The 14334-nt window shown below is 40.7% G+C and overlaps 1 protein-coding gene across 1 annotated transcript in view; it reads left to right on the top strand.

Moving 5' to 3' along the window:
• Positions 1-14334, top strand: part of LOC308132290 (neural-cadherin) — a gene marked incomplete at both ends in the record, with an annotated part of 403944 nt that overhangs the window by 204022 nt on the left and 185588 nt on the right. The window contains 3 exons of the mRNA XM_080499326.1: positions 2675-2802; positions 2942-3128; positions 9547-9690. Of these exons, the coding sequence (XP_080355452.1) occupies positions 2675-2802; positions 2942-3128; positions 9547-9690 (459 nt within the window). The remainder of the gene's footprint in view (positions 1-2674; positions 2803-2941; positions 3129-9546; positions 9691-14334) is intronic.

Raw genomic sequence — 14334 nt, 5'->3', positions numbered from 1 at the left:
TAGGGCCCCATTTTTAATTCATAGATTAAGACATTTTCTCAGAAGAAAGCTAAGAGGAGGGGGAGACACTCAGAGCAGCATTGGGTTTAATGTGTGACTCTATTCAAGTCATTTATGTAATGCTTTCGGCGTCACATCAGTTGAGCCAAAAACTCATCTGCTTCAAGTAGTTCATCTACTTCCTGTTTTTATCTGTAACATGTAACCCTTCCATCTCACTTTGTTTTGGTTCAAGGTAAACCATTCCCTCTCCATTATTGATTAGCAAGCTTTCATCTTTGTCTTTAAACCTCGAAAAATAACCACAAGATGAAAAGTGTTACTAATGCATCTGTAATCAATGACAGTATGACTGTGGTAAAACATGAAGAGGCTTGCAGATGACTTACGGCTGTGTCTGATGATGAAAACACTGAATACTCCCCGTGAAGTCATCAGGCACCAACAATACACAGCAGAGTTGTGTATTTCTAAAAGATGCTTAGCACACTTCAGCTCATTCTTCTGACGCGTTGCTTTAAAAGCATTGAAGACAACCGTAGTCTCACCAGATGTGAGTTGAAGCAGGGTTATGCATTCTTTGTAAAACGTGAAGCTCTATTAGGACGTATTACTCATATAATGGGTAATGCTAAAAACAAGGTAGTTTAAATGTCATGTATGAACTATAACAGAACACTAATACACAGCGAGTTTGAAAAACACCCTATGAAACGACAAATGACACCGAATACTTATTGTGTGTTTTAATTCACATGCAGACCCCGTGTACACATTTTCAAGTGAAAATAGGAAGCTTTTGTAGTGTTTTGGGGGTTTGTTTCCACGCCAACAGTGCCTTGGGCCACTTAAAACGCAACATTATCGAAATGGCTCCCAAGTGGAAACTTTTAAAAATGCTGTGGAGACAAATGAAAACACAACCTTTCTGAAACGCTGCTATTGGTTGTGTACATCACAGTCATAATAAATAGTTCTATTGCATATGCTCAGTATATGGACAATAACAACAATAGCAGCCTCAGACTATCTTTCTCAGTATTTTTCTTTTTTTTTACAAATTTACCCTTAAGCTTAAAGTGAACAACCACAAAATGGTTGTTCACTTTATTTTTATTAATTTCAGACGTGTCATTTCAAACGTGTGCAATCACACACATGATAGAATAATATATCTGAAAAGGCATTTTGATCAGTGATTTGATGAATACTTCTATTGAAGCATTGCCTTCCTCAGTAAATATACCAGAAACAGCCATTTCTTTTATTAAAAATTGTAACACTGGTCTGCACAGGCAATGAAAAACAATGCCATTCAGAGTGTCAGACTTTATAAAAGTACCATTAAAATATAAACAATGTCATCTGATATTAAATTAACCGACTCAAGCTCCAGTTTGTAGTTTGTAGTTGCAGAATTTCGTCCACATCTCACTGCAGCAACTGATTCAGAGAGGAGAACTGCTGCAATGTTTTCAGGGAACAAAAATCCCTTTATTTGGAGGCAGACTGCTGAAGTTCCAAACAACAAAATTCTTTTGGCACATCAGAGGAGCGCAGCTACAGAATATGAGGTTAAAAGGTCAGAATAGTAGAAGGGATACGAGTCAATGCGGCGCCTACGGGAGCACAGACATATTCTCCATGCATCTGATGTTGCCCAGAAACCATGTTGCTGCTTTCTGTTCCCAATACTGACATTTTACACAATCATTTGGGCATGTGAACAAAAGTACTCCATCCACCAGCTGGTCAATTATGTTCCCAGGCTAAAGGCTAAAGATTTAGTTAATTTTAGCTGCACTTTAAGGGGGAATCTTTTTTATTTTGTATTTTCAACCCAACAATGAGGAATAATATGAATAATAATAAATGAAGAATAGTTCATGTGAAAACACAACTTTTTCTTTTCTCACTTTCTAATAAGTTAAACTTTTACTGTTTAAAGATGTTAAACACACAATCTATGGGCCACGACTCAGCTGTCGGAGGAGCCATTACGCCCTACTAATTGAAAGATAACTACTTTACTGTTCAAAATAGGATTAAATCCTTGATGCCTGATTTTGCAAATTCACATCATACTGCTTGCATTCAGGCTGCAGCCGAGATGCTATATGTATCCCCCTAATCACAGTTTGTGCCATGTTGTGTCTCTCAAAATCTTAAATTGTTTAAGATTAGTAAAAGCAACACATTTTATTGATATGTTGTCGAATCTCTTTGTACTAAAACCAAAGGAAACTTGTGGATTCGTACAGTGGTGGTGTTGAGGTAAGAGAGGCAGATCAGAAGTTTGCAGGTTCAATCCCCACTGCCCCCCCAATAGCTCCCTGGTGCGCCATAATGTGGTTGCAGCTTGGCACCCCAGAAGTAGGATTTGTCAATGTGGAAAAGGAATTTCCCTGTTGGCGATTTATAAAGCATGATTAGTTAGTTAGTTGATATTTTTTATGTTCTTTGGTCTGTTGGGATCACATGAGTTTGACTCCACTGGTCTAAAAGATAGTACATCCCTCTGTAGCTCTGGAGGCCGACACATCAAACATCCAGAACGCTTTGCAACCCGAGTCATTTTATACTTCCATCATGAACTGTAGGAATTATTCCATCTACCTAGTCAGGTTGTTTTCATCTTATCATTTTCAACATTGCCATGCTCTTTCTTTTCCAGATGTGAATGACAATGTGCCGTTCTTCACTTCCTCCATCTACGAGGCTTCGATCACTGAGGGCGCAGAGTCAGGAACTCTGGTTTTTCAGGTTTCAGCCAACGACATGGACTTGGGTCTGAACGGGAAGGTAAAGCATTGCACACAGAAACAATTTCCAGTCTCTCAGGTTTGGATGATCCAGAGTGGGTGTTGCCTGACTGTGTGAATGTGGCAATAATGAACTGTATTTTGTTGGTATAACCCCCCCCACCCCTCCGATCTCTCAGATCTCTTACTCCCTGCTGGAGGATCGCAGTGGAGACCATCAGTACTTCCGGATCGAGCCAGAGCTGGGCTTCATCTACTCGCAGGCTGTGTTTGACCGCGAGACCAAAAGCTCCTACCTGTTGGAGGTTCAATCTGTGGACGGCTGGGAGTCGGCGCGGCCCGGCAAACATGGCCAGCCCAACTCAGGTACAGAAACCCAACGCTACGCACAGTCACATCACGGAAACGGAAGCAGTTTGAAAAAATGTACAGTGTTTACACAGAAAGGTTGACTACGAAGGCTCTGTCTGTGTTGGTGAGAGGAGTGCTTTACTTCGCCGTAACGTTTTGGCAGTAACTCGTAGAGAACATCTGTATCCTTTCTTAGAGCCAATCTGTTGAAGCTCAGATGGAACAATGAGAAGGAAAACTGATGGTCATATTTGGGCCTGATTTACTGAGATAATACATGAAATGTGCTAAATGGAGCACTGAACTGAATGCTTATGCTTTAGAGCTTATGCTCAGCAAAATGTCTTCCACAAACCACAAACATCTTGAGGGTATTAGAGGAAGAGTTGATGCAGAAAACACAAGCTACCGTCTGAACTTCTTAGAAACAAGTCGCATTGACATTTTGAAAGTGTGAGTTCAAAATTAGATTCAGTGTGATTTGATCTAAGTTAGGTCTCTTAGGTCCTGTTTATGACATCATTTCAAGTGAAAATGACGTTTGTGTTTCAGTAAACATACCCAAATTTGACACTTTTGATCTTGTTTTCATCCATTTCAAGACAAATGCTGGAAAATAAGTTTGAAACTGCTAAAATGTGGTCCATAAACAGCTGAAAATATAATGAAATATTTACCATTCTAAATTGTAATCGAAACTGTAAATGCAACATAACAGTTTATTTTCATATATTAGAACCATATCCAAAACTTTGAGCATGAAGCCTAATTTTAAAGGTTATATGTGTTTTGCGGCTGCAGTTGAATTTGAAAAATCACTAAAAGAGCCCTGTCCCGAGAGCATCTGGACTGGGAGTCCCTCTGGAGGACACATTGTTCTTGTTGTTATACTGAGCATGTGCACAACAGCTCATTACTACGGCCATGGTGACCATGCTCAGTAGCAGCATTTCAGAAAATGTGTTTTTCCCCGGTTTCCATGGAGATGGATCATTTTCAAAAAGTTACATATTGCAAGCCATTTTTAAGAATTTGCGTTTTCAGTGGCTCCAAGCACTGCTGTTGTGTAAACTAACACCAAAAATGCAACGAAAGTTTTCCATGTTAAATCGGGGCTTCAGACACAGCAGGCTAAGTCACAGGTGAAATGCTGGTGCATGATATGATGATATTCACAAGGGAAAAACAAAAAGATGAAAGGAGAGAACAGACTACTTATCATCTCAAAGCCATTGTTTGACTGGTGATTGGACACAGAATAAAGGCCTCCAACTTTGGAGACGTGTAACAATTTAAATCCCAGATAAATTTGTGAAAGCAGTCCATTTGATTGGTCACTGGACTGGACTCTGCTTCAGTTTGGATCACCAGTCAAATGGACTTTTGTCTCAAACTTTTTGGGAGATCAAGGTTGTTAAATATTTCCAGAATTGGAAGCCAATGTTGGCCTTTTCTCTGAATGTGTACTGCAGCATTCAGACCCCCTGATTCCATGTGAGCATGTGAGTCCAGGAAGTCCTCCAGCACGCAGCTGGCCCCGTGCGCTCAGGCGTGGCATACTCTCCTGACATAATTATGCCAGACCGGCTTTGCCCCATCAGACTGGAGTAATGAGTCACTGCTCCAGACGAGACGTTTCCACGGCTCCACGGGCTGATTGCTGTGTGTGTTTAGAGCCGTCCAATCAGCCTGTGTGGTGATCTTAGGGCCTGATTATGGAAATCGGTCATGAAATGCCCCACATGGAGGCAATCTGACGTGCGGCTCCTTGCTTTTGTGAGCTTGTGTGGTCCATCACATCACTGCTTCTGAGCTCCAGAGAAAATTAAAAGCTTCATTGGAAGATTGATATCAGATGAAAGTGCTTCTTTAAGAGCGCTGCTGCAGATGGTGGAGGATTCAGGCTTTTATATTTGATGTTGCACTTACAAGCAGATCGTTAGAAAAGATGTACACACACTTTATGGCGTATTGATGCAGGGATGTAATACTGCTTAGAAGTGTTATTTTTAACATGTAATGCATTGTAGCGGCAACCACAAGTGACCGAGGGACATCTTACTTTTCTTTGTTAAAGAAAGGCAGTGTCCACTTTGGATGGATGAGAGCACAATTTGATAAAAAGGGCCAACGCCATTAATTTAATAATGCAAACTGAAGCCTCGCTTGCACAACAATGTTTTGAAATGAAGACACAAAGCTTTTGTTACGTTTTTGAGAATCTGTTTACAAAATAGCGTTGCCTGGAGTCACTGAAAATGCAACTTTTTTAAAATGGCTCCCAAGGTGGATTTTTAAAAATGCTTCGACTCGTCTTGTCTGTCCATAGGAATGTTTGTATATTCCCATTGTTAATATTTATAGCATATTTTTGTCTGCTGCATGTGTTTGTGGTTTCATTACATAAACGAACAACATCATTAACTAGTGGCCCAACATAAAAACTACATAGTTTTCAGAAATAATGCATTTTCACTGGAGACTTTGTCGTGTAAAAATGGTTAAAAACGCTCATTTTGATTTATGTGATTGGTATTTGATGGTCATAATGTGTCCTACTAATTCAATACTACCATATTTTACTGTAGTAATTCTGCACTTATGATAGATGCTGACTGAAAAATGCTAATAAGTCAATATTAAGTTCGCCACTATGTTTTTGATACTGTTTAAGGGTTTTAGTTTTACACCTATTGCACTCTAGTTGCCAGTTTGTAAAATTTATAAAGATGTTAGCAGAGACAAGCTTGTATCAATAGACATTTTAGCATTAGCAATTTGTTAGCATTTGTTAGCCCTTTCACTTTTCTTATGCCATTATTATTTATTTATTTATTTATTTTTTGTTTTATTTTCTTTATCCTCCTTTTGATTTTCCCTGTCCGGGTTTCCTTTTCAGCCTCTGAGCCACCACCAGACCATTTTTAGGAGACCCTCAACCCAGAGCTGTTAGAATGCCATGTGGAGGGCAGCTTCCAGAACCTAATGGGAGGCAGCCAATCCTCCAGCTTTAAGGTTGACCCAGACAGTGGAGGTCCATATTTAAGAGAAAGGGATGCCCTGAGCCCCCCACTCCCGGGGGCCAAGCTCCCCTGCAATGCCAAGCATCAAAGCACAGCTGCAAAATCTATAGATTTAAAACAAATTGAGTGGAATAAAAATAATAATAATAATAGTATTAATAAAAATAACAATAAATAAAATAAAGAAATATAATGACGAAATTAGAGGGGAAAACAGTATTAATTAGGGGGGGTTCCAATTGATAAATATAATTGTACTGTATTATTAATCTTTCCCACCTCATGTGTGACTTTTGTACATTAATGTTGGCGGCAGACTGAAAAAGAGAACTCGCAGTGTAGACAGCTGCTCTTTAGACTTCATTTGAAGCTCAAAATCTTTATTGAAGATAATCCTCTTTTTACCCCTATTTTTTTTTGTTTTTTCTCACATCTGCTCATCTCTCTATCAGAGAGGCTAAAGTTTCCCTCCCTTCATCTCTCTCTCTCTCTATCTCTCTCTCGCTCTCTCTCTCTCTCTCTGTGTGTGTGTACACACTGTGCTGGCATATGAGGATGGGGAGGAATGAGCAGATGTTGAAACAGATTGGTGGATGGAGAGAGGTGTTGGGAAAGCAGATCACCAGAGCAGAATATATTTTTAATAAATGCAATCATAGATTATTAACTGATCGTCATTCCGGGTTTGCCTCAATGTGATATCCGTCGCAATGTAAACAGAAGTGAAATATTAAGCAGAGCAGATAATGCGGGGGGTCTGGAAGAACGCATTGTTTTTTTACTGTTATTATTTTTTCCCTGCATCACGAATACTAAATGAGATCGTAGAAGGATGGTTGACGGGGCAATTTAGAGTTGCAAAATGTAGGAGGAGCTAATCAAGCTGTTCTGATTTCAATCAAGAATCATATTAAATATATTGGCATCTGATAAGAAGGAGTTCATAAGTGTGTGTGTATCAAATGTAGGGATGAAAAATTAGCCCAGACTCCCGAGGTGCTGTGTGATAAGAATCGACGGAGGCGGCGGTGTCATGTGGGCTTCAGAAGGTGGATGGAAACTGTAAATTATGTTAGAGAAAACTGAGCCGGGGCATGAAATGAAACACAGGCGGAGCCATAAATCAGAGTGCAAGCGTTCACTTTCATGATCTCTGCCAGTTCTGATGGAGCCGCGCTTGGAAAACAAGTGCAGTGACAAAGCCTTTTGGATTTTCACCTGCAACATGGAGGAAAAGGAGGCGTGTAGACCTGTTAGCAAGATGAAAACTGTTGAAATCATTTACAGCTTTGTCTCTAACATGATGCAGAAACTCTGATACTGATCAAAATGAAGTAAAAGACAATGATGTGCTTCTTGTGTTATTTGCAGAGGAATAAATACATCAGTGTTGTTTAATTGAGTTGGTTCCCAACCAGAAGTCCTGTCCTCCTGAGGAAGATCATTACACTGATTATTACCTGCTCTGAAGTCGTCAGAATTACATTTGCACATGTCAATGAAAACCAGTAATAAAAAGAATCATCAGATATACAGTAAATCAGATCTAGGAAACTGCTTGTTGCTGCCAACAGTGATATATCCTGTGCAACTCTGGTCTGGATGGGGCATCTTATACGTGGGTCGAAAAACACAACTTTATCAAAATACTGCCCCTTCTCCATGCAAACTGAGTAAAACCTAACCTTTCTGAAATGCTGCTACTGCACATGCACATCATGGCCGTAGAAAGTATCTCCTCAGACCTAACCATAATTGTAAAGTTGTCTTTTTTAGCATATGTTCTGCAACATCAGCAGCAGATAGACAAGAGAAGACGAGTGATGTCCACAAAATTGGAGATGCTTTGATATTAATGAGAATGACATAAGACAGATTGAAAATAATGTTCTGGCAAAATATCAAGAGAAGGAGAAAAGGAGATCAGAAGAGACATTTGGATGAGCAGAGTTAGCCTGCTGTTGCTCAGTGATTCAGGAGGCTTTTAGCCATTTCAGCCATGGTGCATGCCACTTGATGTGTTTCAAGCTCCTACACCAGTGATGCTACATGCTAAACATGATTAAAGTGTGACTGATACACTCATTAACAGCGAGCTGGAGCTTGTGGCGACACGCAGTGAGCTCAGTCCTCAGTCTACAGCAGGGGTGTCCAACTCCGGTCCTTGAAGGCCCCTGTCCTATATGCTTTAGCTCTCTCCCAGTTACAACATACCTAATGAGGGGCTCGTTATTGGACCTTTTCACAACCTTGGTGATGACATCATCATTAGATTTTGGTATGCTGAAGCAGGGAGAGAGCTAAAACATGCAGGACAGGGGCCCTTGGGGACTGGGGTTGGGCAGCCCTGGTATAAAGTCTACAGTACAGATGCATCCCTACAAAAATACATGAATAAACAAAAGACTTTGACTCAAAATATGATGGCAAAACATGAACATTTCTTGACATTTCAATTTCCGGAGGCACTTTTGTACACATCTGGCATAAATAAGTGTTTTGGTAGTAAGGCGTCGAAAGGAAGACACACTGTTGTTCGTACACACACTTGCCAAAGATCAGGGGACCATGCCGACTCCAGACAGCGTTGTGTTGTCGAGTGGCCACAAAAATAACCTTGTTGACTCGCTGTTTTTCAGAGAGCAATGCTACTCAGGCTGTTGTGTGGGGTGCACACAAGGTACATGACGCATGCATGTCTGTGGAAGTGTGAAAACATGGCTGAGCGGGCATCATTAGAGAGGACGAGGGAGGACGAGGAGACGGATGCTGCATCTGTCTCTCCACTTTCACCCTCCGCCTCTCTCCGTTGCTCCCCGCCTCCGACAGATTCCCAACACGTGCGAGGATGCGCCGGCATCTGCGACTTGTTTTTGTTCTCGCTCCGAGGCCTGCGTTAGCTCACTATCTGTGCCACGAACTGTATACCAAACTCATCCACCCTTCCTTTGAATAATTTATCTCATCTCAAAGCTGTGTTGCAAATTACGCTCGTTTTGATACAGATATCAAAGCAAGTGTAGTATGTTAGGTTGCTCAACTATCGAGCCATACACTAATGCCCTCAGGGTGCTTTGTACTGCGCTCCAGCCTGTGGTTAGATGCTGACGTAAAGGAGAAGCTGCTGAGTTTAATGGTAAAACAGTTTTAAATATCCAAGACAGATGACAGATGTAATAAAAAAGTAGTGAACAACAGAAAAAAGAGATTATTTTGGGGTTTAATTGCATGAGGAAACGTCTGCTTTCCCTTCCGGTTATATGTGTGTGTATGTGTGTGTGCGTGCGTGCGTGCACGCCAAACAAAAGTGACTGAACTGTTGCCACCCAAAAGCAGATGAAGACATATGTTCATGTTGACACAGTAAGACCGACCACATATTTTTTATTTTTTGTGTGTTCTCTTTTCAGACACGGCCTACGTTCGTGTTTTCATCAGCGATGTGAACGATAACAAACCCATGTTTGCTCAGGCGTCCTACGAGGTCGACGTGGACGAGGACGCTGACATCGGCTTTGCAATTCTAACAGTCAGCGCCAACGACGGGGATGAAGGTGGGTGGCCTACTGGAAAGGATGGAATTTACATATTGTAAATACTAAGGGTGCAACTGTACTGGAAGCCCATGGTTTGGTCTGAACCTCAATTTTTGGGTTAAGGCTTTGGTCGGTGTTGGTACTTTTTTCGCTGTGGTTACATTGTTCAGTGCTCGGCTGCCATAAAGCATTCAGGGTACTTACACCGGAGATGCTCTTATTGCTCGTGTTTCCTTTTACTCATGGGACATGTTTCAAGCAACATAACACAGTGAAATTTATGTTAGCTGTTTACTATATGTAGCTCATACAGTGTGCTGGTGTCCATTTGTTCGGTGACAGTTTGTGACCCTGCTTGTTTTCGTGCCTGACTTCATCTGATATACAGTTTTACTAAAACCAAGCCAAAAGACCAAGCCTGTACATTTCTACCTCTAATTACATAGAGGGCCCATATGTTGGTGCAAGAATTCACTGTAATTTATGCTGATGGATGCATTTGGTACCATGTACAGGTGGATCTCAATGAATTAGAATATCATTGAGAATAGTTGCAGAGCTGTAGGAAGGATGGTCCACAGTCTCATCAGTCTTTAAATGGTCTTTCAATAGACTCAATCATGGAGAAAAGTCATAACTTTAAAATGGTACAGAAGACATTGACATGCTGCACAAGGAGGCAGCTGGTTGTTCAGAGTTGAGCTGGCAGGAAAAAAAAAATGTTGGATGATTTGGTTGAAGAAAAACAAACAGGAGTGCAACTAGAGTTAATGCTTCAAGCGGAACCACACAGATATATATCCTAGACCTGGGCTACAACTATGGCACCTCTTTTCAGATGAGAGTATATTTTTTATTTTGTTAGTAAGAAAGGTCCCAGAGTCTGGGGGAGGATTGGAGAGGTTTAGAATCCAAACTGAGGTCCGGTGAGGGGTTTCTGCAGGCGCAATGTTATCTGCTGCTGTTGCTTCACTCCAGCTTTATCAAGTTCAAAGTCAATGTAACCATCTACCAGGGGCCTATAGGATGACCAGTGATAAACCTATCCAAGATATCTCTCTCTTACCTTAGTTGACTTACCCAAACATGCTTGATCCTGATAAGCATTAATACGACACAGGTTAACAACTCGATAGTAGCAACTCTGAGGTTTGCCTTCGGGATCAGTGCGAATGTGCACTTGAAAGGGGCAGAGTTTGCAGCATCTGACCAATCACACACACGGAGAAACATTGCAGAACAGCTTACTTTACCATCGAGGAGCAGTTCTCTGAAAATAGGAAGTATTAAAACACATCAACCAGGCTAAAAGCAAGACAGTTGCCAAAGCCAGACAATTGCTGACTTGTTAGATTATATAACTGCATGACTTCGGGAAATTATACAAAATTAATTCACCGGACAATATAAACTGACAGGCACGGCACAGTGATCATTCAGTTTTACTTTATAATAGCAGAAACATTTTAGGCAGGGTTTCTTCACTGCTCTCCTTTTAATTTATATTTTCCATCGAGTTGTTTTGAGGCAGTTTCCTCCTGTGTGAGTGTGTTGTTTTTGTAATATTAATTAATTACGATGACGTAGATGTGTGCTCCATAAATTCATATTTCTGTCAGGCCTGATCATTATCATTAGTTTCATTAAATTGTGAGGCAATCCTTATGGACAGAACGAGAACAAAAACATCATTGAAACCTCAGTGACAAGGCTTTGTTTCAGTTTGTCAAAAATATTGCTCTAAAAGTTATTTCTCCTCTTTGCTCCGCTCTGCTCAGCTCTAAATCTGGGTTGTATTTAGTGCTTCATGAACAAAGCTGAATTGAACTGAAAACAGTGCACCAATCAGGATCATCCAAGAATGGGCAGGTCACTCTCCAAGAGATCTGATTGGGCAAGAGGCGGCGCTTTGACCTCTTATCAAGAACATAATCTAGTCCGGAGCAGGTTAAACCTTCAGATTAAATTACTGGGGTGATTTATCCTGGTAAGAAGTGAACGTGTCACAGTAGGGAATACCCATGGATAATCCCTGAAGTTACCTCGATAAGAGATAATGCAGTGTTGTGGCATGTGCTCCAGGACATTTCAGAACTGTTCATGCTTCAGTCAGCTTTAGCAGGACTTATTACCTGTCTACACTGCTCAAACCACCTGTACTTGCTTTAAGGACCATTGTATCACTGTGGTTGATCGACTAGCAAACTGGCCTGACCAGAGTGTCTCTGGGGTATTGACAAGAAGAAGATAAGAGACTCCCGAGCCAATAATACAGATGAGTGGGAAGCATCTATCAAAGCAACCTTGAGTTTAAAAACATCTCAAAAGGGCAAAAGGAGTGCCAACCAAATACTTAATGCACACTGTGCTCCGGTGATAAAGGTTTTTGAACGGCCCCACAAAACTTTACCAAAGTTTAGCGTTTACACTTGGATTTCTTGTGTTAACATTGCATGCAAAAAGGACTGACGATGGGGCCACTAAGATTCTCAGTCAGAAATGTACCGCCATCCGAGGGTGAGATCTGTTTCAGCGAATGAATCCAGCTTCACTACTTTTGTCTGACTTACTTTTTCTTCGAGAGAAGAAAGTGTAGAGCTTTACGAAACATGTCATGGAGTTATGAAAAGTACCACCATATGTCTGAATCAGCCAGTGTAAAAAATAAAAAAGTACATTTGATACAAGCCTTCAATGTAAGTAAAAGAAAAAAGCTCTTCAGCTTTCAAATTTCTGCTTTCACAACTTTCAGATTGAAAACCCTTTTCTTGACGCTTTTCTCACTGTTGAGCTTTGCTGAAGAAGCCAACTACAGCTGGTGGATGTCCTTGAAAATGTTTTTTTTTCTTTTGTGTTGTTTTGCTTTGCAGCTACAATTCAATTGCAAACTGGTAGCATTTTCAAGTAAACTGTTTTCCAGTCCAACTTTGAGTTATTGAATTTACTCTTTAAGTGTTCCGTCAATGATCCGTCTCTCTTTTATTGAAACGTCAGTGATCAATAGGCTTTTTATATCCTTGATATTTGTGGCTTTTTGAAAACGTAACAGCGTTTTTTTTGGACCTGCTGTGGAGAAAAAAAACATGATATGAAAGCTCTCTTTCAGTGGTGCACTTTAATAGGCTTGAGTGAAACCTTTTGAAAATTGCTTCCAAGGTGGAAGTTTTTGAAAATATACTGACTCCATTGCCATGATAAGAGAGAAAAGTTTGCAGAAACACTGTCTACCACGGCTGTAGTAACAAGCAGTCATTTCATTACATAAACCAACAGCAGCACCCGCTAGTAGCCCAACATGGAAACTACATTGGTTCTGCCATTTTTGTGTAAATGGACATTTTTTTCAAAACATTGCAGTGTAAATATGAAAGTTTCCTTAAACAAAAATGTTAAACCAATGTGTTTTCCCTTGAAAACTGGCGATCATTTTAGCATTTTCTAGCAGCTTGCTGGCGTCTGCATCAATCCAATTACAGGTTCACAGACATTCAAGTGACAACAAAAAGACTGAACTGATCAGACTTGTGATTGCACTTTGTGAAGTGTGAGGATGTTTAACGAAGGTGAATTAATGTGTACGTCGATTTTTTTTTTGCCTTCCACTCACGATTCCAGTGATTTCAGGCTTAACTGCATTTGATAACATTTTAATTCAGGCAGAATAGGGAGAATGACTGTCGGCACTGGCTTAAAATTGGTGTCAACATTTTGAGGTGTCATCATCCTTCAAGTCAGCCAACTTTCACCATGTGAGCGCGGTGAGGTGGTGTTTTTACTACATCATGCTGAAGATTCAGTGATTGGCTTTTCTTTTTTTTTCTTTTTTTTATTATTTTTAAATACTTTACAGTCATTCCAATTTGCTGTTATAGAGAAAATAGAAAAGCCCAACATATCCACATGAGCAAGCAGGTGTGTTTGCGACTGTGGAAAGGAAAAACTCCCTCAACAAGGAGAAACCTTTGCAGAAACCAGACTCAGAGGTGGCGGCATTCTGCGAACCGGTTGGGGTGAGAGGATAGAGGAGAGGAGAGGAGAGGAGAGACAGAGAAAGGCTTGGTGAAACAAAATAAATACAAAAAATACAAAATACATACAATACCCTTGTTAGTGCTACATACATTTTTTTTTTTTTTTTTTTTTTGATAATACATTAACCACAGTGATCTAAATATTTTCCAACTGCCATGAGATTAAGACCAGCCTGAGCAACAACAGAGCAAAAGACCTAAATAATGACAACAATTATAACAAAAGCAAAAACAAAAAGGACATAGAACAAAAATAAATAAATAAATAAAACAAACAAACAAACACAACAACAACAAAAGCGAACAACAACTTGGTTTTGATAATTAACAGAACAATCTCGTCAATGAGGAGTGGGAGAGTGTGTGTGTGTGTGTGTGTGTGTGTGTGTGTGTGTGTGTGTGTGTGTGTGTGTGTGTGTGTGTGTGTGTGTGTGTGTGTGTGTGTGTGTGTGTGTGTGTGTGTGGTTTGTCCTCTGGATGTGAATGGAACTGTTGTGGGGGGGCCGCAGCACCACCCCGGAGCCCAAGGCCACCAGGGCCGGACGCCGCCACTCCGGCACCCAGCGACCCACCGGATCCAGGGAGGCCCCGACAAACCCCCCCGGAGAGCCACGCCCCAACCCGGAAGGCA

Source organism: Blennius ocellaris (assembly GCF_963422515.1).
Source record: "Blennius ocellaris genome assembly, chromosome: 1".
Lineage (NCBI taxonomy): Eukaryota > Metazoa > Chordata > Actinopteri > Blenniiformes > Blenniidae > Blennius > Blennius ocellaris.
Note: the sequence above shows the minus strand (reverse complement) of the source record. Positions and strands in the feature narration are given on the sequence as shown.